Source organism: Alligator sinensis, unplaced genomic scaffold, assembly GCF_000455745.1.
Source record: "Alligator sinensis unplaced genomic scaffold, ASM45574v1 scaffold436_1, whole genome shotgun sequence".
In the NCBI taxonomy this organism is placed as follows: Eukaryota; Metazoa; Chordata; order Crocodylia; family Alligatoridae; genus Alligator; species Alligator sinensis.
The window spans coordinates 342253-366574 of NW_005842172.1; the positions used below are offsets into that span (position 1 = coordinate 342253).

The following is a 24322-nucleotide window of genomic DNA, read 5'->3' on the forward strand; positions in this document are numbered from 1 at the left end:
GTAGGGAAGGGTGTTATTGCTTTCAGTAAAGCCTTTTCTCCCTAGTTTGCTGAGAGTTAAAAAGGCTTTTAATAGAAATGAGCAATGTTTGTCTTTTGTGGTGTCATTCCTTGAAGGTTTTTGAAGGAAACTAAAACTTGGTATTTCTAAAGTAAAAACTCCGAAAGAAAATTGAGGCTGCCATTTTTCCACATCAAGAAGCAATAAAGGGTATAGAGACACATGCTATCTATGAGTTCTCTTTTAAAATACAGCAAAAGTACTATGTAATTATATTCAGTGTAAAAGTATTTTGATTTGTAAAAGCCTCTTGAAAATTGCCTGTTTTTTCTCTCCCAAGTGCTGTGTCATGAAAGTTTTGACACTGAATCCAATCCAATGGACCATGTTGTCTAAATATAGTTCAGAAAACTTCTTTTTTGGGGTGTGAAGCACATACCAGTACCATATCCTAGTACTTATTGAGTGTGCAGACCCTGGACAAGAAAATGTATGTTTCTTCGTTCCTCCATCTCCATTTTGTTTGGCTTTATGTACATGTTTTATGCAGTTAAAATTGGAAAATAAGTAGCTACATTTATCAAAACACACTGGGGCAGACACTTAGCTGGAGCAAAGCAGTATAATTTTACTAAAGCGAATGAAGCTATGATGATTTATGACTGCTGAGTATTTGACTCATAATACATTTGGTCCCCGTACAGACCAGGAAGACTAAACATTTCTTGGCTTGATCATGATCCAGGCTAAATAACAAATGCTTTAAGACTTATGGAAAATAATTTTCCAACTAAAAGTTGCCATCAAACAAATGATGATCAAAGGTTTGTAGCCTGGTGAAGAGAAATGTTAATTAGGGCTAATATTTGTCCACAGTCTTGAGTCCATAACTTTCACAGCCAGGATATTACTGCATGCTAGTTTTTGTATTAATTCTCTTGCTGGTCTGTAGAAATAAAAACTCGTAGGTGCCTCTGCCTAAATAAGCTATTTTAACCAGAACAAAACTAGTAACAGTTACCTGTTAGTATGAATTATTTATAGTCATCTTTGTGAACTGTACATAGTTCATCCTTTACATCAGTGCAATGTTGGATGCGGTGATCCTTGTTGTCTTCCTGTTTATTTTGATTTGGTTTTGAGTATATGCTGAGCTTCTATATATAAGTAATATTTAGCAGGCTTGAACAAGCAATACATATTCATTTTCTTGTTTATAGTCCTAAAACTAAGATGGGAGACTTTTTTTCTCTTTCCTAACTTGTTTAGGATCCTTTTTTTCCAGTTTGAATTAACAGGACTGGGTCTCAGCAGTAGCAGACTGCGAACCACACTGAACAGGATCCAAGAGAGCCTGATTGATCTGGTAAGAAGCTGGGATGCATTATTGTTCTCTGTAGTAAGAGACATATTATAGAAAGTATGGGATATGCTTTCTGATGCCATTTATTAATTTCACTTTTCATCATATTTAGTGCCTTAATTTCTTAATTTATTTCATGGTGTTATGTGGTTTTTCATGGATGATTCTAGGATTTTGATAAGGGGGGGTGCAGATGCTGTGGCACATTATCACGTATAATACATCATACATTGTTGTCAAGTTAAAGAGAAACAAGATTCTTTACTAATATGCTAGGGGGCTCGCACTGTATTGTTTAATTTAAGATCAAAGCAAAACAAGTATGACTATTGGAATGTACATTAATTTGCTGGATCAAATATACAGTTAAAAAACTAGGCAAAAGTAGTCAAAAGATTTTGTTTCGTTAGTGCTGTACTCATTATAGTTAAATGTATCTCTCTTATTCAGATGCATAAAGTAAAATCTAGCCTCCTTGAACATCTTGACAGTGCCTTCAATACTGTCGGTCACTCTCTGCTTCACTCTCGGTCACTTCTGCACCTAAGTTAAAGTTACCACACCTGAGTTAAAGTTTATAGTTGGAGCTGAAAACAGTCTGCAGTTCTGTGAAATAGAAGAGAGACATTAGTAGAGATTGATAACAGATGGTAAAACTGCAGAATAAATGATAGTTTGAATAAAGGGTCATGAACAACTGTGGTGTGGTGAGATATTAGCAGGAGTCAGGTGGTTGACAGAGCCATGAAGTCAGTTGACTCTCATCATTGCCTGAATAGAAATGTCACTGCCCTTCCCAGCTGGTTGTTTTTAAACTATGGGTAGAGGAGGAATCAAAGAGGGGTGCACCCCCCAATCTGCCCCTGCCTTGTTTGATCCTTCAGAATTTCTTGGAACAAATGTAGGGGAACTACAGGAAACCACTATCTTGCTAGAGTAACCTGAGAGATGGTAATGGCATGCTAAGTACTCTATTAAATCACCCACGTGGCAATTCATTCCATTTAAAGTTTAAACTTAATATTAATTGTTTGCTTTAATCCTCCATGCTATTTCAGAAGCACTTACTGGTTGGAGAGGTCTTGAATTCAGTAATGATTGCCAGACTTTCCAAACTTTCATATATTTAAATCCCTTAAAATTATATCTGCATCGTAAATAACAGTTTAACAGATTATTTCAGTGATACAACACTTACATGGCAACTTGTACTGAGGCTAAAAAGAGGATAAATAATTCATTTTTTCACAGATTTCAAATTGTTTTTCCCTACCATGCATGTTGCAAGTTAGATGTCATGAGGCAATTTAACAGTTAAGGTTTGTTTTTTTTTGAGGGGGGAAAAAAACCCTCTTCTGTGATTGCATTAGTCTGACAGATTACTGCTTCTTAAAAGTAAGCTAGAAAGTGAGAACTACTTCCTCTAAATTGATGAAATTTAGGATTATACATTGCAACTGGATTGCAAAAATTTATAAAGAAATGTAGCGAGGGAATAACAAGCTTCTCTTTTGCTAAGTACAGACAGTCAAAAAGCCCAAGGCTGAATTGATTCAAACTTTGCAGGTGAGTCTAAGCTGTGTAGATCAAACCATTAAGCAAGTAAACAGACATGCACTTTTGATTCTGCAAATGCAGCCACATGCCTACAGTGGCCCAGGCCAGAAGCTGGGGGGAGAGCCAGGGCCTAAGAGCACACCACCCTGCTCAGCTAGAGCAGACAGCTTGGGCCATGGCTAGCCCTCCCACCCTGTGAGGGAGGGTTTTCGGGAGAGGTGCAAAGCATCCTGGCATCCAGGGGGGAATGTAAGCTAAGTTGAATCGAGCAGATCTGCAATAGAAGTTCAGTAAAACAATTTAACCTAAATCAGTGAAGCCTAATCATCCACATTTCTCAAACTGGTTTTGGCCATTTTGTAAGTGGTTAATTAGCACTGAACTTCTGTTGTGTTACAGATTTGAACTGGTTTCCTATCACATATACTGGTTTGTGTGTAATTTCTGTCCCTAGCCTTTAAGTAGATTGCTCTTACTTGCATTGAAATACAAATACTTAAGGCTGTCTATAGAGATAATTTCCCAAATCTTTCATGTCTTAAATGGCTCACAACATAGAGATGTGTATTTATTATACTGTATTTACATCCATACTTCACACAACCCTTTCCCAAATAGCTCTCCAAAATTGGGGCATGTCTTAAACAGGGAAGCTGATTTTTTTGTAGTGGATGGAATCATGGACATGCTGAAATGGCAGCCTGGACCTGTGCTTCTTTTTCTTTTCTCTGGCCAGCATGCAACAGAGATGGAGTCTACTCTTTCATGTCAGAGGTAGAGTTTTAACATTCTGGCAGCCACTGCCAATTGGCAGTAGCTTTCTGCTGAGCAGTCAGTGGGCAAGTCTACAATTGGCAAGTTTACTGTCAGATAGAAGCACCCTCAAACATGCTGGCCATCTGTGCATACATCCCCCCTCTGAACAAATGGCAGTATTGCTATGTTCATACATCAGCTGCTGCTGGGCTAATTAACCTACCCGTAGCACTTTGTGTGTGTGGCTATGCTGCTTCTGGTACAGAAGATAGTGCTTGTGTTGCAACAGAGAATGGTAGAAGGTGCCACTGCTTGACACACAGTAAATGTGTGTATGGATCTAAATTACTGTTGTATGAGAACTTTTTTTTAAAAGCAGTACATATATTGGACCTTTGATGTTTTCATCATCTGTTGTAAAGTCATTTAAGGGAGTATGAATTGGTTAATGACCCCGAGTTCCAAAACTAGTGATGTGTGCACCATTAGTAAGGTGTGGAAAAATGAATGAAAATTTAAGATGAATCATCCTGACGTTTTGTTTTCAGAGAAAAGTCTGAAGTGAAATATGAAGTATGTGGAGAAGGAAACTCTCATTTTAAAAGGATGTTGCATACAAATCAATTAAGGGAGAACATTTGAAAAATAAAATGGCAGGATCTATAACTTAAAAAAATCGATCTATAACTTAAAAAAATCAATAAACACATTCACTTTCATTTAACTTCTTTTTTGTTAATGTTATATGTAAAGGATTAAGGGTAAATCCTTCCATAACTGAACAGTTTTAATAGTTTCACAGATTTCACAGACATTAGGACTGGAAGGGACCTTGGAAGATCATGGAATCCAGCCCCCTCCTCCAGGGGCAGGAAGTCAGCTGGGGACACAGGATCCCAGCAAGATAAACAACTAATTTTTTCTTGAAGGCGTTCAGAGTAGGTGCTTGAACCACCTCCGATGGCAGGCTATTCCAGATCTTGGGGGCTTGGACAGTTCTTCCTTATGTCCAGCCTAAAACGGTCTTGCAGGAGTTTATAACTGTTCGACCTTGTCATCCCTTGGGGGGCCCTGGTGAACAGTTGTTCCCCCAGATCCTGGTGTGCACCCCTGATAAACTTATAGGTGGCCACCAGATCTCATTAGTGTAGAGGCATTTAAGGCCTTCTGAGGGTGTATGCGCCTCACCCCGCAATCCCAGGACTATCTGGGCCCCTGTCTCTTACCTGGGTATTTCTTGTGGTCGTCACCTGTCTTGGCTGGGCTGTTCTTGAGGGTGTCTTCTGGTTCAGTGTACCATGGCTCCCTTGGTCCTCTTCCTCCCCCAACGAGCCTAGTTTAAAGCCCGCCAGAGGAGATCAGCCAACCTGAAAGAGAACACACGGTTACCTTTGGAGAACAGGTGAAGCCCATCCCACCCGAGCATGTCTCTTGTTCTGAAGCGTGGGTCGTGGTCCAGAAAGCTGAAGCCAGCTGTGAGACACCAGTCACGAAGCCGCAAGTTGATGTCCCAGATGCAGGTCTCATGACGTCTTCCATGTCTGCTCACTGGAAGGATCGATGAGAAGACAACCTGTGCCCCTATCTCCTTTAGCTTGTCTCCCAGAGCTTGGTAGTCCTTCATCAGGCGATCTGGACTGCTCCTGGCCGCATCATTAGTGCGCACATGGATTCATGTAATCAGTGGGCTGGATTCATCTCCGTCACGTTCTGAATCCGTGCTCTGGGCAGACAGGAGACCTAGCGTGTCATGGGATCCTGGCGACAGATGGGACCCTCTGTTCCTCTCAGGATGGAGTCACCTATCACAGGTACCCGGCGTCTCTTCTTCTGTGTCGACTTGCCTCCTTCAGGCCGTTCTGTGTGTGGAGTGACCTCCTCACCAGAGGTTTCCTCCTCACCTTCCTCTTCCTGCAATGTTGCCAGGGCCTCCTACCTGTTCCCCAGCTGGACTGGGGATGCTGGTACTGCGCCACTGTGAGCAGCCCTGGCTCTGGAGGGGACCTTCTGCCATTCTGCTGTGGAGGGCACCTCCTGGGGCTCTTCTTCCTTTGGTGCTTGGCCCTGCAGGGAAAGGAAATACCCGTCAATTTCATCTTCTGCTTCCCTGATCCCCCCCTCAGCTTGCTAACCTCCTCCTGGAGCTCCCTCACCTGCCCCTCCAAGGCCCTAAGATGGGCACCTGCGGGACAGGTGTGGGGAACCCCATTCCTTGCCCCCCCCCCCCCCCCTCCCGCGCGCGGCTTGGGAGCACAGCTCCTTGGTGGCTCAGTCAAAAGGGATCCGGGGGGCTTCCCCCCCAGATACACCTCAGCTGCGCCTGCTCCTATGCCCCACTTACCTTAGGGGGATCAGCTGCTGCTGCCCCCTCTGCTGCTTCTGCTGCCTCCACCACTGTTGCTGCTGGTGCCGGTAAGTTTGGGGGCACACGTGTGTAGAGTTTTCATTTTTGAAACTTTTTTGTGGGAAATTTTGTCAAAAATAATAGTCTATAATAAATAGATTTTAATTTTTAAAAATTTCTGACCAGAAACTTTTTTACAAATATTTGCCAACCAGATTTATTTGTAATCCCCACTCATAACATCCTTTGCTCAATTGACTATTTTGAATTTCTGAAACAATAGTGGAAGCAAACCATCCCTTGTTCAGTGTATCAGTCCTGAATTATTGTCATTTGTTACCTTTAGTTTGCAAGATCTTTCAGTTTTATTAGTTGCATTTTGGAGATCTCCAGTCATATATCTTATAAACTGTAATATCATGAAAAATTCAATGCAAGCAGTTATAGATGTGGAGTTGTATTAGTGTTTTTGTCAGCATGTGTTATATACTCTACCAAAAAATTACATTTAAAGAAACATTCTTAATGAGTTCTGCCTCAGTGTTTGCTAAACTATAGAAAATATACCTTTTTAATTTTAGATGATCTGTATAACTACTAATCAAGTAATACCTGCTGTGTGTTTCTGTTTCCCATTCTAGTTTTGATTTATGTGAAATAAAGTAATGACAGAATTGGCAGCTGAGCACAGTTTACATGTAAACTTTTTTATAAAAGAGAGGCAAGGATTTTTTGGGGTGATATCTTATTGGACCAACTGCATGATTAGAATAGTTAGACAAGCTTTTGAAAGCCAGAAATTCATGTGAAAGAGATTGCCAGGAGTTTAAACAGTGACTGATTTGTAAATATATGGATCTAATTTGTTTGAGTTTGTGTTCAGGAAATACAAGTGATATCATGTAAAGATCAAAATATTTTTTAAATTCCAGATCATGATGGCATTTGAAAGGACTGTTGCTACTTATAAACCAACTTGGAGGAATAATAACTATAATCAGTTGAACTACATATTTTAAATTGGCTTAGAGTGCAGAGTAAAGGAATATCTTGGGGCCCAATTTTCTTGTTGACAGTCTTGGAGTCCATCTTCAGCCTTTCATTCCGTTTAATATTTCCTACTGAACTTTTTATTTAAACCTTATGTAGCTCTACAGTTCAGTGTACCTTAGTGTATATCTTGGTATTGTTATCCTGTGCTATACCAATGTTGTCATTAATAAATGAGGCATGCTTATAGATAATTAGACGTCTTAATTCATTTCTGTATTAAAATGCATGTAATCAGAGTGCTGTGCTTGGCTCCAGGTCAGTGAGACAAAAGTTCAAATTAAGAGAAACAGCAAAGATGGTAAAGGATGTAGGATTCACTTTTATATCTGTTGAAGTCTTCTATAAATTGAGTCTTAAGAGAGGGAATTTTTTAGATAAATAAGAATTGAAATTAAACTAGGGTTGTGAGAGAATATTGTAAATTTGGGACTAAAATAAATATGTATACCTGCAAATACAAAATAAAGTACATTAAATGTTGTATCATGAAGTTGAATCAAGAAAACTTATAGAACCTTGTACAGGGATAGCACTGTCAAAAGCAGTATGTCAAGTTTTCATTTTAGACTGCTGTTAAATCGGATGCTATATGGTGTAATGGTCTCTAGAAGCAGTACAATTAAAAATTGATCAAGTATAGCACCCCTTGGCAAAATATTCAGTGTTTACTGTAGCAAAACACATCTACTGGCTACCACCTTACATTCTTTTCAAGCTCCAAGTACAAAGTCTTCTGGACTGCTAGACTTCCAAACAAAGATGTTTAGGGTTGCATTGTACCCTTGCAGTGCAGTCATACATGAAACCTGTAACTGATATTATAGACTTGGAATTGGATTGCATTTTAAAACTTTTTTTATCAAATAATTTCTTAAATTTTTTTGCATTTCACTGCTTGCTAGGTTTTTTTATTTATACCTTCACAAATAGAGCAAGAGTGTTCAGAACACAGGAATCTCAGACAGACTTCAGTAATCCAAAATAAATAATTGTTTTATGACAGTAGCCAGTGGTAGGTTTTATTATTGGAGCAGAATCTTAGGTCCCAGGTAGACATTGCATTTAAGACATGATTAATCTCTTCATTGCATTTTAAGCAGTAACCTAGCCTCATGTTCAGAGAATTAATGGTTCCACAGAAAGAAAAAAGAGTCACAAAAATATGTCCAAACATGGAAAATTTTATGGCTGGTTTCTATTGCACCGATAAAGAATGTGTAGTTCTGTGCCACAGTCTCCAAATAACCCTGGTGTGGTCCCCGGAGCTGGCTGACAATCAGCTGATTGTTTTCAGGATTAATATCCTTCCCAGGCTTGAAAAACCATGGTGTGGTCTCTGACAATCAGCTGATCATTGGCAGGATTCGGACTTCACTGGGTTGGCTTCGTGCCACTGCACATACTCCCAGGGAGCAGTTGGGCACCATAGGCAATGCATTGGAGGGGCATGGGGGGGACACAGGCCCCCCACAGCTTTGTGCATCCACAGTGAGACACAGGGCTGCAGCCTGGCTAGACTGGCACTGGGCTGCTTCTATGGCCCAGCAGGCGGAACCCGGTGTGGGAGGCTGCAGCAGGGCAGCGAGACTTGTTCTTGCTGCTACCACTGCCACTGGAACCCCTGTGCCAGCTCCACCACCATGGAGTAATGCCACACTGCCAGCAGTGTGAGGAGTAGCAGACTGAGGGGTCAGGGCCACACTGCCCTCACCTCCTCCCATGCCAGCTGCTTGCGTGCTGGGCTGTGGCTCTACCCTGGAAGGGAGGGTGGGGTTGGGGGAGCAGGGCAACCTGAAGGGAGTGGTGGTGGCTGGGCTATGGCAGAGGGGTACAGCTGTGGCACAGCATGTGAGCAGTATGGCGGTCCTGGTGTTGGTGGTGGCAGCAGCAGCAATGAGTCTCACTGCCCTGCTGTGTCCTCCTGCTCTAGGTCCTGCCCACTGGGCTGTGGAAGCTGCTTGGTGCCGGTTCAGCCAGGCTGCAGTCCCATGCCCTACTGTGGACACAAATCTGAGGGGCATGTGTTCCCCCACAATACATTGCCTATGGTTGGGCACCCTCCCCTGACACTCTCCCTGCCCCACACACCCACCCCACCCCCTTCCCCACACTGGGTGCCTGGGGGCAGGAGGCAGCAGTTTGGGATTGAGGGGCACCAGGACGGCTAGAGTTTGGGGGGCTGTGGGTCGGGAGTGAGGGATACTGATGTGGACGGGGAGGCCTGCAGATCAATGTTGAGGGGGGGGCTCTGGTAGGGCTGGGGGAACTTTGGGTTGGGAGCAAGGGGCACCAGCATATCAAGGTTGCTCAGTGCTGTAGTGCAGCCGGGATGACAGCTGCAGCTGGACCTGTGTCCTGGTGAATGAAGGGAAGAGGGGGAGCCCTGATTTTCTATGATAAAAACAAAAGCATAGATTCATAGATGTAAGGTCGGAAGGGACCTAAGTAGATCATCAAGTCCGACCCCCTGCCCTGGGCAGGAATGAATACTGGGCTCATATGACCCCAACTAGGTAATTATCAAGCCTCCTCTTAAAGACCCCCAAGGTAGGAGCCGGCACCAGCTCCCCTGGAAGTTGGTTCCAGATCCTAGCTGCCCTGACTGAAGTAGTTCCTTCTTCTATCCAGCTGGAACCGACTCTCAAACAACTTATGGCCATTGTTCCTTGTTACTCCGGGAGGTACTCGGGGAAACAGGGTCTCTCCCATTCCCCTCTGGTCCCCCCTGGTAAGTTTTTATAGATGGCCACCAGGTCCCCTCTCAGCCTTCTCTTGTGAAGGCTGAACAGGTTCAGGTCCCACAGCCTCTCCTTGTAGGGTCTGCCCTGCTGTACCCGGATCATACGAGTGGTCCTCCTCTGGACCCCCTCGATGCTGGCCACATCCCTCCTAAAGTACAGCGCCCAGAACTGGACGCAGTACTCCAACTGTGGCCTGACCAGTGTTGCATAGATGGGGAGGATCACCTCTTTGGCCTTGCTTGTGATGCATCTGTGCATGCATAAGGTGCATTTAGCTTTACTTACCACGTCCTCACATTGGCGGCCCATGTGAAGCAATGCCAAAATACATAAGTATTTGGAATGTATTTTATTATAACAATTGTAGGCACTTGCGGGCTTTCAAATTGCTTTAAAATTGTAAATATATCAAAATATATCAAGTTGCATTCCTGGCTGTGTGCATGATGCGGCATTTATCAGTGACATTATCCGATAAAAAATCCCGATAATGTTAGGTTTCCTTTTTTCGGTGCCAATCCTATATGCCACCAATATATTGGTGCACTTCTACTGTTTATATGTTTTATTTAGTCATTAGTAAATGCAGAGTTCACTGGGCCAGCTTCAGGAGCAGGATAGAGAGTACCTTAGGCAGTGTACCCATAGTCTAGTAGTAACAGCGCTTTGCTGAAATGCAAAAGATATGGGTGAAAACCCACACTATGTCTGGGTAAAGGGCCCTAAGACCTTGAACAACTAATATTGCCTTGCACGTGTCAGGTACACCTGCAGGGTAATCCTATTTTGCCACAGGTATAAATACAACCCAAACTGTGAGTAATTGCCAAAATCTGCAGTAACTCAGCTACACAAGTCCCTCTCACACATGTGAAAGTGTAATTGAATGTAGCTATTTAATGAACATTGGCAGAGACATTTTTATTCTACCAAGTGCTACATAAGCCATGACTTGAAGCTTCAAAGACAGTATATACAAAGTTGACATTTCACTGATATTCGCTATAGTATTCTGATAAGCAAGATAATAAACACCAAGAGCACAATTCTGCCTCCAAAAACAAGGGTCACTTCTTGATGTAGTTGGTGAGATTTGACCCATCTAAGGCATGCCTGGCCTTTAAGACATTAAAAAAGATGAATAGTAATCTGTGTGTAATCATGGATTAACGGTTGCCAGATATTAGTTGGAATATCTGTTGATTTATATGTAGGGTGATTGTGGCTGTTGTTATTTATTATCTTGCTTATCAGAAGAAGCAGTGGTAAATGCTGACCTATTTTGTTAGAAGTATTTTTCTCCTTTCCCCACTTTAAAAGCTGGATGCCCTTCAGCATGTTCACAAATACTGTTCTTATACTTAGAAAAATGCAAAACGATTTTGAAAATGTTTTCCAAATGGTAGAGTTTTTTTTATCATTTCACTTGCACCACATTTAAAATGAAATGTTGTCTCTCATAATATTTAAATGATGGCATACTTTCTTACAACTAAGTTTTATATACTGCTCCAGAAATCACTGTCTCCCTTATCTCAAGTTTTATTTTTGCTTCTATTTATATTTAAAAATGAATGGGAAGTAGATTATAATTTTGTTTTGTTTTTGTTGTGAATCCTGTATTTCTATTTTTAGTGTCTGTTTGGAGTTAGTACCTTCCAAGATAATCTTCAGACTGGTGCATTACAGTATTATGCTTTAATTATGTTTATTTTCATATTATTCTCTATGCTATTACAAAAGTTGTCAACTACAGTTACAAGCAAAGCATAGAGATGATGGATTTATTTTTAAGGCTAAGCTCCATCTTTGGAAATAAACATCTAGGATCTGCTTTCCTCTTCTGAGTGCACATTACACTCCAGTTAATGGTTCCAGTGCTTTAGTTCCATGTGATGTGAAAGTGGAATATTCAGCCACCAGAGCGCTTTCATCTACGGTCCTGTTTTGCCATTGCCTTTAGAAGTCTTTCTACTACTTCTGTTTCTCCATCTATATGTAAGGTTAGGATTCCCTCTATTAGATTTAATGATATTATTATTTCCTAGGCAAAGGTTGTTAAATGCAGTGAAAGCGCCTAGAATAAAAAACAAGTTCACTTCTTACAGGTTGCTGTATATCAGAGGTGTCAAAGATGCAGCCTACAGGTCATATTCAGCTTGTGGAGCATATCATCCAACTCCTGGTACTGACCACGAGTCTTGCAGTTGACCAAAAGGCAGCATGCAGGATGCACCAGATGGCTCTGTTAACTGCATGTGGTGCCCTCTCCAATTTATGTCCCGGAGTGAAATGGTTGCAGCATGTAGCACATCCCTGGAGCAGCTAGAGTAGGACTGTGTGACAGCGGTGCCCACTCCAGCCCCTCCAGAACATGCATTGCAGTATATTATTCCTTAAAAACTAGTTGCTAATGCACCCTGTAAAATTCTGCTGGTCTAGGACAAGCATTTTTTTTTCAAAGATGTAGTTCCAAGATTGATTATATTAATCCATCATCATTATCATAAAGGACAGGTTCTTTGTCTGTGCTGGCATATTGATGCAAATTTGGGAGGGCTATGCTAAAGTAAGTGGATGACCTGACAGTGAACACCCTGGGAGTAGGCCTGTTGAATGTGAAGTCAGAAGAGAATTAACATGATTTCTCTTTCTCTCACTTAGCAGGACAGTTAAAGTTCTGTAGCAGAGTACTAAATTCAGCCAGATGATAAAGTTTAAATGTACTCTGATTGTAGAAGAAATTTCATCTGGTTTACTGCCTCCCCCTAAAAGACTTTTTTTTGCATAAAGAGGATGTTCTTTATGCAAATGGATTCTCTTACCCATTACAGATTCCTCTTTTGGAGTAACTATTTAATACTGCTTAAACAGTATATTTAAACAATATGATATGTGCACACATCCCTTGAGGGTTTTTGTCTTGCTGATGGTTTGCTGTATGTTCTAGGAGGATATGAATGTAGGTAAAAAAAAACAAACAAACCCAAAAAACCCAACATCCTGCCAGTGAAAAGCATTTTTTCCTTTCAGACTAGAAAAACGTCCTTTTCTAATTCTAAATCTATTATGTGATGAAGCAATATGCAGCTGGCCTGCTGCCAGTCGACATCAACAGTGAAATGTTCTCATTAGGTTGAATGTCAGTAGTTTTCCTGAGCATCCATCACTATTTGCAGTTGGCAGTTTCGAATGAAAGATTTATGTATCTTCATAATTCTGTGTTAGTTTAAGAGAGGGGAAAAAGGGTCTGGTGACCAGGTGATGATTTCATTCCCTGATAGGAATTTAGGTTTATAATTGAATCTATAGAGATGACTTCAGTCTTCTGCTATAGCAATTTGTGGTTAAGTACTAAAGTCTAATAATTTTTTATCTATTTTCATTCATTATAATTACATTTCAACTCCTCGTTCTGCTTATTGGTTTTTGTTTTCAAATTGAGGTAAATTCCTTTTCTCGTGTGTGTTGCTATTATTGTCACTGATCATTCGCACAAACATTTCCTCAATAAATCTCTGTGGAACAGAGGAAGAAGTAAAACTTGATTCATGACCAATTTCAGGAGACTGAAATTTACTCCACTGCACCAAACCAAAGTTTATCAGGTTTTGTAGGGTAATCCAGGTAGGAGGACTTTAATTTTTAATTCTCCCAAAGCTGTGGCAGACTGTAGGACCTGCCAGAAAGCAGAAAACTGTGCTGTAGCCTCATAGCACTTACTTCAGCCAGAGGCTATAAGAGGGGTGGGTAAAATATGGCTTTTGGGCTGGATCTAGCCTGCCAGGCCATTTTATCTGGCCTGCAGGACCCCTGAAGAATTAGAAAATATTTATCTGCTCCTGGCTGCCTGTCAAAGACGATCAGAACCGGGGGCAGTTAGGACCTAGGGAGAGCCGGCAGCAGGAGGCAGGAGCCCACCCCCAGCCATTTTCCCTGCTTCTTGCTCCAGCACCACGTGGCTCCTGGCTACGTGGCCAGACCGGGGAGTATGGGGCTGCCCCAGTATGGGGGTGTGCATGCACATGCAGGCAGGGGCAGTGTGTGTGTGCTCGTAGGGCGAGTCCCACATGCACACCCCACTGTACACATACACCCACACCCCCCTCACACTGCCATACTCTCAGACCCCCATACTCACCCACACCCGACATCCACACACACACCCACATGCTCCCTCACCCCACACACCCACAGCCCTCCACAAACCTATACCCACCCTCCCATAATATACAAGTGTAAGACTTCATTTTAAGCTATTTTGCGATCACGTTTATGTATACTATACAAATGCATGTAAACCAGGGCAAAAATATATTTTGAAATCAAATTAATGAATGTTTTAGATGTTCACTTTTTAGGATATAATTTAGTATTTTTCTGGTTCTTAGATGGCAAAACCTCTTGCTGAAAAAAGTACTTCCGGGGGCAAGGGGTGGGACTTCTGGTGACAAAGGCAGGGATCAGGGGGCAGGATGTCTGGTCCCAAGATGGCGATTAGGGGGTGTGGCACCTGACATGGGGTGGGGCTACCCATGTGGCCCATGATAGCTTGCCAAAACTTGATAAAATAAGACACTCCATTTTCTCGTTATCATTCTATATTTGGGTTCCCGTGCCTCAGAACTTTGCTGTATGTTTGTCTACTCATCCTGGTGGACCGAATACATATGTGACTTTTTTTCTGCTTGTTGGCCCTATGCACAGTCTCACTCTTGGGCTTTGTAATGTTCTTCTGAGCCTAGCATACCTGAAATAGCAGTATATTTCTCTTTGTCAAAGGATGCACTATTGAAAGACTGTACTGGCAGATCAAGAACATGTATTCATTTTTTTTCTTTGAAAAAATACCTACGTGTGGTTTTTAGAATGAAATAATATGCTCCAGAATAGTAACTGTCTATGTTATTGTTTTGATCAGCATACTGGCACTTGCGTAAAGCATTGTTTCTTTTACCTAAAATACTTTGTGAAGGAGTCGCCCATTTCTGCAAGAGATACAATTATGTGTAGCCAATTTGTTTTGGAAATACAATGAATTATACATTTACCTATTATGTTACTAGTTAACCAGAGAGCATGGTAGGTACTACTATAGCAGTAATTCTTAACCAGGGTGCCAGGGCACCTTGAGGTGCCTTGAGATCCTTTCATGGGTGCCAGAAGACTTGATCTATTTTTCTGTAGTAAAAAATTAATGAAAACTAAGAGCTAGCATTTTTTGAGGGGTGCCTTAAGTCTAAAGAGGTTGAGGACCACTGTATTAGAGTAAACACTATACATTAGCTGCTACATATGCTGGCTGTTATTTACCCATTTACTGTGTGCTGAAACTTTTGAGAAAACACTAAAATCAGTTTGGATGAAGTCACATTTGGTATATGCTACGCTGTACTTAGGGATCAGTTTCCTCTTGAGGTGTAGTACCTACTGCTAAAGTTAACATGTCTTGAGCACATTAGGAGCAGAGAATATGCACACTGAAGTCATTTTCCTATGGTCCAAGGTTTTCACACTTGTGGGAACTGGTCATCTGATATTCTTTAATTTTAATGTAAATTGTGTGACCATATCCTTAGGTGGCTTTGGAAAATTTTAGCTTTTGCAATTGTTTTCATATCACAACTCCTTTTAACTTGGTAATGTTCATTTGTCCTTTTTATCCTTCAACTTGCTTTGGAGCTTGGAGTTTTATGAGTGAACAAACCTGTGTACTTCAGAGGGAACTGATGGTTTGAAATTGAAATTTCAAAATAATTAATGGTATATAATTACATGCCGTATATTAAATAAGCAAGCTAAATGCCCATTGACATTTATGGGGCCTGGATAAGAAGGTATTGAGGGCATAACACAGTGACATTTAATTAATAAAGGCAAAGTGTGTACTTGAATTTTGTTCTGCAAGAACAATTAACTAGAAAAATATATAAATGCTTTTTAATCCTTTTTATTTAATTACCATGTAAAAATGCTGCAAAGCTCAGATGAAGATTCTGTAGGGAGGCACAAATGGACAGTACTTCCTCAATGTTATTTTTAACATTCAGTACATTTTGGTTTGGCTTATGAGTGATATATTAGAGGGAATCAGGTTCTGCATGCTTTTCACATGTGGCCATTCCCACTGGCCGATCCCAAGGCAGCTGATCACTCTGGCTTCTTCTGGGAGCACAACGGCACTCCACTCCCTGGCTGGCACTCACAGTGGGGCACTGCTGCTCCAGCCTGCCCATCGCCTAAGCAGTGAGCACGGCCAATCAGGGGGTGCACAGGCATTCTCAGGAGGTTTACATGCACCACTTTGCAACCCCTGCGCATCGCCACTGGCCCCTAATATAGTCCATGGCCTGTTGTCATCTATTTATAAAACTTCTAAAAAGGAAACATGAATATATTGTCTCAAATAGTATATAGTTAGAAGTAATAATCCCTATTCCATGATGATAGCTTTAATTTATGTTAAAGCTCAAAGATCTTTATATGTTTATTTTTAAAAGCATCTTTAAAAAATCAAAGCATGATTGAATAAAAAAAAATCATTTAAATAAAAATCCAATTTTTTGTTTTAATTTTTTGTTTTTATCCACCCTCATTCCTTTCCTTAATGATGGGAGTAGCTTACCACCCAGACAGAGGGAGAAGGACTCAGACAGCTTGCAGGCCCTACAGAGCGAACAGGCCTCTCTGCGTGTGTGCCAAAGAATGATCCTCAAAGGAGACCTTTTGCTGTTAAACTTCTTTCTATGGTTACCCTGTTATGTTTGGTTTTTTTTAATTTAATGCTGTTTGTTGGGGGAAGGGCAGAGGGATTTATGCTTTTAGAAGATGGGACGCGAGCTTAGATGGGACATTGGGGTAGGGAGAAGAATCTTGGATGTGAGCCTCTGGCAGAAGGGAAGATTAAGTGTCAAAAGAGGTTTTGTATACCTAGATGTGAATGGTGGTTGCGAAGTATGGTTGGGATCAGCTGGAGGGTTTGCTGTCTTGGGTGATAGGCAGAGAAGCAGGAGTGGATGGAGTTTTAAAATTTTAGGTTGTTGATTGGGGAATTGGTTGTTTTCAGTTGTAAGCTGCTCAGAGCCTTTGTGGATAGGATGGGATATAAATCTAAATAATAATGAGGATGATAATGGTAACGCTGTGTGAAAAATTAAATGTGGGCATAAATATTTACAAGATGCATAATGATGTCTTATAATATGCAGGATGATCTGTGTTTGTTGGGATTCTGGAGGTTCTTCTCTATAAAATGCAAATCTAGATCTGGGGGGAGATTTTGAAGGGTGTTTTTTTTTTGTGGGTTTTCTTTAAACACCAAAAAAGTGGGTTAAGAAGAAACATTAGATTATTTGGTGGGTCTTAATCCTGAAATGACCAATGCCAGTTCTTGGTAGAACAGTTTACATTGTTACCGTTGGAACTTTAATGTCTGAAATTAATCAATTTTTAATAAATTTACCTGTGATGGAGCAGCTTCAGTGCTCTGCCACTTTAAGCGCTGGAGCAGGCACCAGGCAGGTGTTTGATTAGGGTGGTCATTTTAGAGCCCAGCCTGATGGGCTATGAGAGCTGTTCAAAGGAGCAGGGTGTAATGATTGAGGACCGAAGGGGGCATTTGTGAAAGAGGCCTGGTGAGAGCAGGTGGAATGGGAGAGACCCCAGTGAGGGGGGGGCAGAATGTCAGAGACCTAACTGTGTGCCTAGTTTGGCACCAGTCTTACACGGAAGATTTACCACACAGTGAGACATCTGCGAGGCATGGGATATGTACAAGGGAAGGTCGGAGCATGTATATACTGCCCATGATACAGCTGGGCGCTTGAAGGGCAGCCTCCCACCTAATTAACATCATAATTGAATTACAATAAGGCGTGGCAGGAGAGCGAGGCAGGCGGTTTGCCCATAGACAGGAGGCGGGCCAATATTGGGATTGGGCCTGGGAGCTTGCCTCTGTCGCATTACATTTGTTAATTATTAAAACATTACCATACTTTAGTGGTATCAGTCATCCAGCCCCGCTGGCCAGATGAGAGGCACAGAGCTGGTCTGTTGGCCAAACCATAGGGCTCTGTGGGCTATATCCTAAAGTCTCATCAATTGCATCTAGGACCTAGACTCCCTTGCCATAGGAGGCCAAACAACTGCCTTGACTTAATTGCGCTAGGAACTATCCAAACACAATAAAAAAAGGTCTCTGACCCAAGGACCTTGCATTCTAAGATACTGTATGCTCTTTGGGACACAATCCATGTAATTTTAACTGCTTGGTGGAGCACCTATCAAGCTTTCAGGCAATTCATAACAGCTCATGTATACTGTGATATTTCACAGAATGAAAAATTGAAATTGTTTAAATTGGATTTAAATAATTCAAATCCTAATTTACAAAGTTAGGAAAAACTGGTGTTTATTAAATCCTAATCTTCAAATTATACTCTTCATTTAAGGAATGTCTGTCTTCAGATATTTTGATAAACTTCATTTACACACATTTTTACTTTCCTCTTCTGGGACTTCTTTCAAATTAATTGATAGGCAAATGAGACTCATTACTGGAATAAAATTAAATTATGTCCCTTTATCTCTTTCCTTGGATTGAATAACTCATTTTCCAGATTAAAGTAAGACGGCATCTTTATGTTTTTCTATTAGTAAATACTGTATGTACAATTAATTATGCATTTTAAAGAATGTCTTTAAATAATTGATTAGACGCAATAATATTTTTCAAGCTTTGTCTAGAAACTGGAATCTGACAAAGTCGCTGTTTATTTGGTGGTTTAGGACACTATTCTGGAGTGTGCCACTTGTTTGGTTACAGTTAAATTTGGAGGCAAGAAGCTAGGTTGGTTTGATGAAGAAGGTGGGACTATATTGCTCATATTTAAAAACAAACAATAGTACTATGCCAAATGATTGGTTTGTGAGCCTGGCATGGAGAGTTTTATAGTCAGGAGACTTCAGAAGTGATTGAGGAAATATATAGTAAGTAATCCTCAACCCTCCAGGATCACGGTGTTTGCATAAGAGGTCACCAGGACTTTTAATGCGTACCCCTAGGCAGGAGTCTTGAATAGACTTTGCATTCCCCCTTTAGACAGAATCCAAAGGCCAAACTGAGTCCAGACATTTGGTGCCTTAATGGCTGTAGTTATATGCACATCTGGGAATTGAACTTGGGTCTCTTGCATAGAAGACAAGGAATCTACCACTTAACCACAACATATATTCTATACTACTCCTTTCTAGTCATCATCAGCAATATGGCACGTGAATCAGTCTGACTGATGAACCCAAATCTTACTTTGTTCGATCTAAATGTCTGATGTGCCTTTTTGAGACCAGTATTCCCTCAAGTGTGGCACTTACATACACTTGTACCTCTTCCAAAATCCGCTGTAAACCTTTCTCCCTCATTTGCGTAACAAAAACCCCTGCTCATGGGGAAAAAAGGGGAGAATAGATTTATTGTAAAAGGTACTTGCCTATCAAAGTGATAGACAACTTAGAATGACTTCTTAGACAGAAACAAACTCTTTGTTATATTTGTCCTTTCTACCTTTTCTGACCATGCAAAAAGGAGCAAAAATATTTGCTTTATGATTATTATGGGACTTCTTTGTTCTCTCATCATCTGGCTTGCTTTATTGTCTGTGTTTAAATATTGTATAGAGTATGATGCACTGAATTTCATAAGGCTGGTCAGCAGTTTTCCAGGGGAGTCAAATTTCTTCACATCTTTATAATTGATTTTTTTTCAGTGGCTGAATAATATTACTTCTAACGGTAGCAAAGACGTTGTGTTGACATTCAGGAAACATTGTGGGGCTTCTGAATCTTCTCTGAAAGGTAGAATGAGTTGGGAAAGGGGAAGGCAGAGATGCAGTTGATTTTGATGACTGCTTTTTAAGATTCATATTAGATCATTGTGGGTGTTTTTCAAAGAAATGGATTGTTTTTCCTAGAAGAGTGAATAAAACTTGGTCCTTAGTTTTTGACTGTTTGTCTTTTAGGGGTGTGCTAGGCACTGCCCTGAAATGATGAGCAAGATCCTTGCCTCAAAGAGCTCACATCCATGGTGCCAAATACCAGGTCACTTGATATATTTATCTAACCCATCCGGCAAATTCAGACTGCAGACTGTGTACTTCATTGGGTGTTGAATTTCTAGCTCTTTCAGTTACAAAGTTAACCAATTGTGAATGCAAGTGTAACACAAAGAAAAGGCTAGATTTTTAAATAAGTCAACTCTAGTAATCCCTTACCTACCTCCATTGGCAGCCATAGGAAACACAACTAGGAGGGACTGCCTGAGACATCAAAAATAGTCCCATGATATCTCAGGCAACCACATCATTCAGTCCAGTCATTAATTTAGACTCAGCAATAGGGCTGTGTGAAACATCACTGTTTTGCCATTTCGATGGGACCGTGTTTCATTTCGAAGCACTGTTCCATTTCGTTTTGTCTCAACTTTTGCTGTTTTGACACATTTCAAAGTTTCACCCATAGGGAATCATGAAAATGCCTGTAACTTTGTCATTTCTTGCCTGCTTTGAATGAAATTTGCAGAGATGGTATTCCCTTCTGAGTGCGTGAATTCTGCCAAGTTTCAAGGAGATAGGTGCAGAGGGGTCTGGGAAACTGCATCTTAAACAGTTGAAAGGAAAACTCGAATTGCTGGCAGCAGCAGCCTGGTGTTCCTCACTCAGATCCAGGTGCGCGCGCCTCCTAGGAGTCCAACACAGCTCCGCAGCCCTCCTGGGGGTGCGGGCCTCTGGAGATGCACGTGGGAGGGCTGCGGGACTGTGCTGGACTCTTCCTGGGGGACATGGGCCCCTGGATCTGCATGCAGGATGACGGCATGCTGCCAGCCAGGGCCAGCGTCAGCACCCGAGTCTGCCCCGTGTAGCCTGTGCCGAGCACCAGGATGACAGTGTCTGCCCAGTCTGCCCAGTGTAGCCTGTGCAGAGAACCCAGTGGTGACACTAACCCTAACTGACAGTAGCAGCTTGCTGTCATCCTACACACAGATCCAGGGCCCCTGCTTCTGGGAGGGCCGTGGGGCTGTGCCAGACTCCTCCCGGAGGGTGCGGGCCCCCAGATCTGCATACGGAATGACACCAGGAGGCTGCTGCTGCTGGCTGGGACTAGCGGCAGCACCAGGCTTCCCAGCACCTGTCACGGGCTGCACCCAGCACCAATCCCAGCTGACAGCAGCAGCCTGGTGTCATCCCATGTGCAGATCCGGCGGCCCGTGCCCGTGGGAGGAGTCCGGCACTGCCACTCAGCCCTCCTAGGGGTCGCAAGCTCCCCCCAGATCTGCATGTGGGATGGCAGCATGCTGCCGCAGCCGCATCATCCCGCATCATCCAGGGGCCCGCACCCCGCAGGAAGAACTGAGGGAAGCGAACAGAGAGCTGGGGGAAAGATTGGGTAGCTGGGGAATCCAACTGGGAACTGAGGGAATGTTCAGGTCCCTGAACATTCCCCCAGCCCCCTCTTCGGTTCCTACTCGGCATGGTCCAAATGGAACTTGTGATCTCTCCTTTCCCCCTCAAATTACTTCTTTCAACATTCTTCTAGTTACTCAAGCTCATAATCTTGGTGTCATATTTACCTTGCCCTTCATCCAAGGAGTAATTCAGTTATGCTGCTGATTCATACAAGAGGATCCTGCCTTTCTGTTTTGGTCTGTATCACCAAAATTCTTGTTCAGACTGCCCATTTTACATCTCTGCTTTAATATCATCCTGCATGGCTTTAACTGTTTCAGCATTTACAAAAATATCCATTTTAAGTCCATTTTACATACTGCTACTAAAATAATCTTTGTGTCTTGTTCTTCTTTCTGGTGTCTACTGTATTCATACTTTTTTGTCTTGGACTTTCTTAACCCTGGCCTATATGGCTAACCTAATAATGTTCATGATCTTGACAACCATTTTTGCTCCACTTATGTTCATTCCCATGCTGTCCTTTTATGCATAAAAGGGAAAACTCCCAGAGAAGAATTGTGTAGGTTCTGGTCATGTACAGACATTCTGTTTCTGTCAGGAGAACTGCCATTCTCCTGGTAGAAAGCACAAATGTGCAAGCATTTACAGTCCTTCTCCTAAGTGAAAAATGGTGGTTCTGGGGGAAAAATAAACTGATGCCACCCTGTAATAAGTTACTCGCAGGAGAGTTTCTTCCAGGAGAATGAACACTTGTACACTTCCCCTTGGCTTAACTCTTCCTGAGGGCCAGATGGAGTGGCCATAGAAAAAGGCTCTCATGTTTTTCTCAGTCCAGGGTCTGGAGTAGGTGTATGGAGTGGGCGGGAGGGCAGCTGCTCCCTGTTGGCTCCTCACTCACTGGATGAGAAGTGGGTAGTGGATTTGCCCCACTGCTCCATCTGCTCAGTTAGTGGTCCCTGATTGCCTATCATGGTGCTTGGGAGCTGAGCAGACAAAGTGACACTGTAAGCCCCCTGCCTGCTTGTCACTTGAGACCCTGGTGTGAGATGTGGGTAGGAGGCTTTGCTCTGCTCCATTACCTTGGGGAGTAGGAGGACTGGAATAGCTCATGAGTTCCCAAGACTGAGGAAGGCATGAAGACGGGGCAATTGCTTCCTCTCCTGGAATGTTTTCCCATGGTGGAAATTTTCCACCACTAAAGATGAAAGCTTATATGCAGCTTCTAGCTTATCCTTCTTTAAGAATGTATTGCTTTTAGAAATTTGCCTGCTAAGATAGATGAACAAGTGGTCAGCTATAAGAATGTTCTTCTTCCTTCCTTTCATTAATCCTTTATTCTTACTAAAGTGTCCTTGTCCATGCAGTCCTCCTTCTTGTTAGTTGTACACACTGGAAAGAAAATAATAAAACATTTGTTGCAGTATTTATTTTTTATATCCATCTTGTGCACTATGTCTATGCTAATGGTTTTAGATTGTTAGCCTTCCTGTCAGAGAAATATTTCTCTGATTGTACAGTAGTAAACTCAAACCCAGCTCCAGGGAGCATTTGGATGCCACGGTTATATTTTGTTTAATAATAATTCATATTATCATATTGGTTACTTATTAATTTATCACTTTACAAGTTATGTGTTTCTGGTAGGTCTGAACTTGCTTTTGCGGAGATGCATTTAGCCAGTAATTTTTTTTCATAGTGCTCCTGTCTGAATGTATTTGCATTGTGCACAAACATGTTGCTGATGCTTTTTATTATATAGTAATTGACTGACCACAGAACCCGTAACTCATGGAAAGCTTTTAATAAAAGGAAAAAAGTCACATCACTTCCAGCCCTTTTATCCTTTTTTTCCCAATCTAATTTTGTAGCTGTGCCATGTTTTAAAGGCTTACAGTTAGTCTGTGACAGGTTGAGAGTTATAGGTCTCAGGTTTGCCAGCCACTTACGTGCAGGGAGTTTGATCTATGTTTTGTGATTCATTTCTTAAGCCATCTAAGTTGCTGTGGGTCTTAAACACAGATTGAACACTTGCATGGTATTTATCAAGAAAACAGTAATGCAGCAGAGCAGGATAAGAGTTTCGTGCTGCACTATAGTACAGATTGCCCTTACTGATTTTTCTTACAGCTGTTCTTTTTGTACATTCTGCAAGCTAATACCTTTTCCCCTTGTGTTAATTAATGCAAATACTGTTTTTGAGGGACTATGGGTGGCATGTGTGTGTTCTTATACTAGAATAAGGTCATTATAGTTCATTCCTCATGAACACAGCAGTTACCACCTGGCCAATACAGTTATTTACTAGCTTCTCTGTGGTCCTGAAGTTTGGGAAGATTTATTAATTATTCCTCACATTCATAGATTCATAGATTGTAGAGTCAGAAGGGACCACAATGGATCATCATGTCCGACCTCCTGCTCCTGGCAGGAAAGAGGACCGAGGTCAGATGACCCCAGCCAGGTGACTATCTAGCCTCCTCTTGAAGACCTCCAAGCTAGGTGATAGCACCACCTCTCTTGGAAGCCCATTCCAGATCCTGGCCACCCTTACTGTGAAAAATTTCTTCCTAATATCTAACCTAAAACCACTCTCAACTAGTTTACACCCGTTATTCCTAGTCATTCCCTAGGGCGCCCTAGTAAGCAGTGCTTCCCCTATTCCCCGTTGACCTCCCCTAATAAATTTATAGGTGGCCACAAGATCTCCCCTCAGCCGTCTCTTGTGAAGGCTGAAGAGATTCAGCTCTCTCAGCCTCCCCCCCGTAGGATCTATCACGAAGGCCACTAATCATGCGAGTGGCCCTCCTCTGGACCCTCTCGAGATTCCCCGCGTCCCTCTTGAAGTGCGAGGCCCAAAACTGGACACTGTACTCCAACTGCGGCCTGACCAGTGCTACATAGAGGGGGAGCATCACCTCCTGTTCTATTAGTCACATGTGCCTGCTAATGTTTCATAGTAGCTAGGGTAGCTAGGGTCAGGAGGGACCTGAACAGATCATCTAGCCTGACCCCCTGCCACAGGCAGGAGGGGATGGTGGGGTTCCAA

At 42.1% G+C, this 24322-nt stretch overlaps 1 protein-coding gene across 1 annotated transcript in view; it reads left to right on the top strand.

Moving 5' to 3' along the window:
• Positions 1-24322, top strand: part of VPS50 (VPS50, EARP/GARPII complex subunit) — a 155193-nt gene that overhangs the window by 112020 nt on the left and 18851 nt on the right. The window contains exon 22 of the mRNA XM_006025893.3: positions 1286-1366. Coding sequence (XP_006025955.1) covers positions 1286-1366 — 81 coding nt within the window. The remainder of the gene's footprint in view (positions 1-1285; positions 1367-24322) is intronic.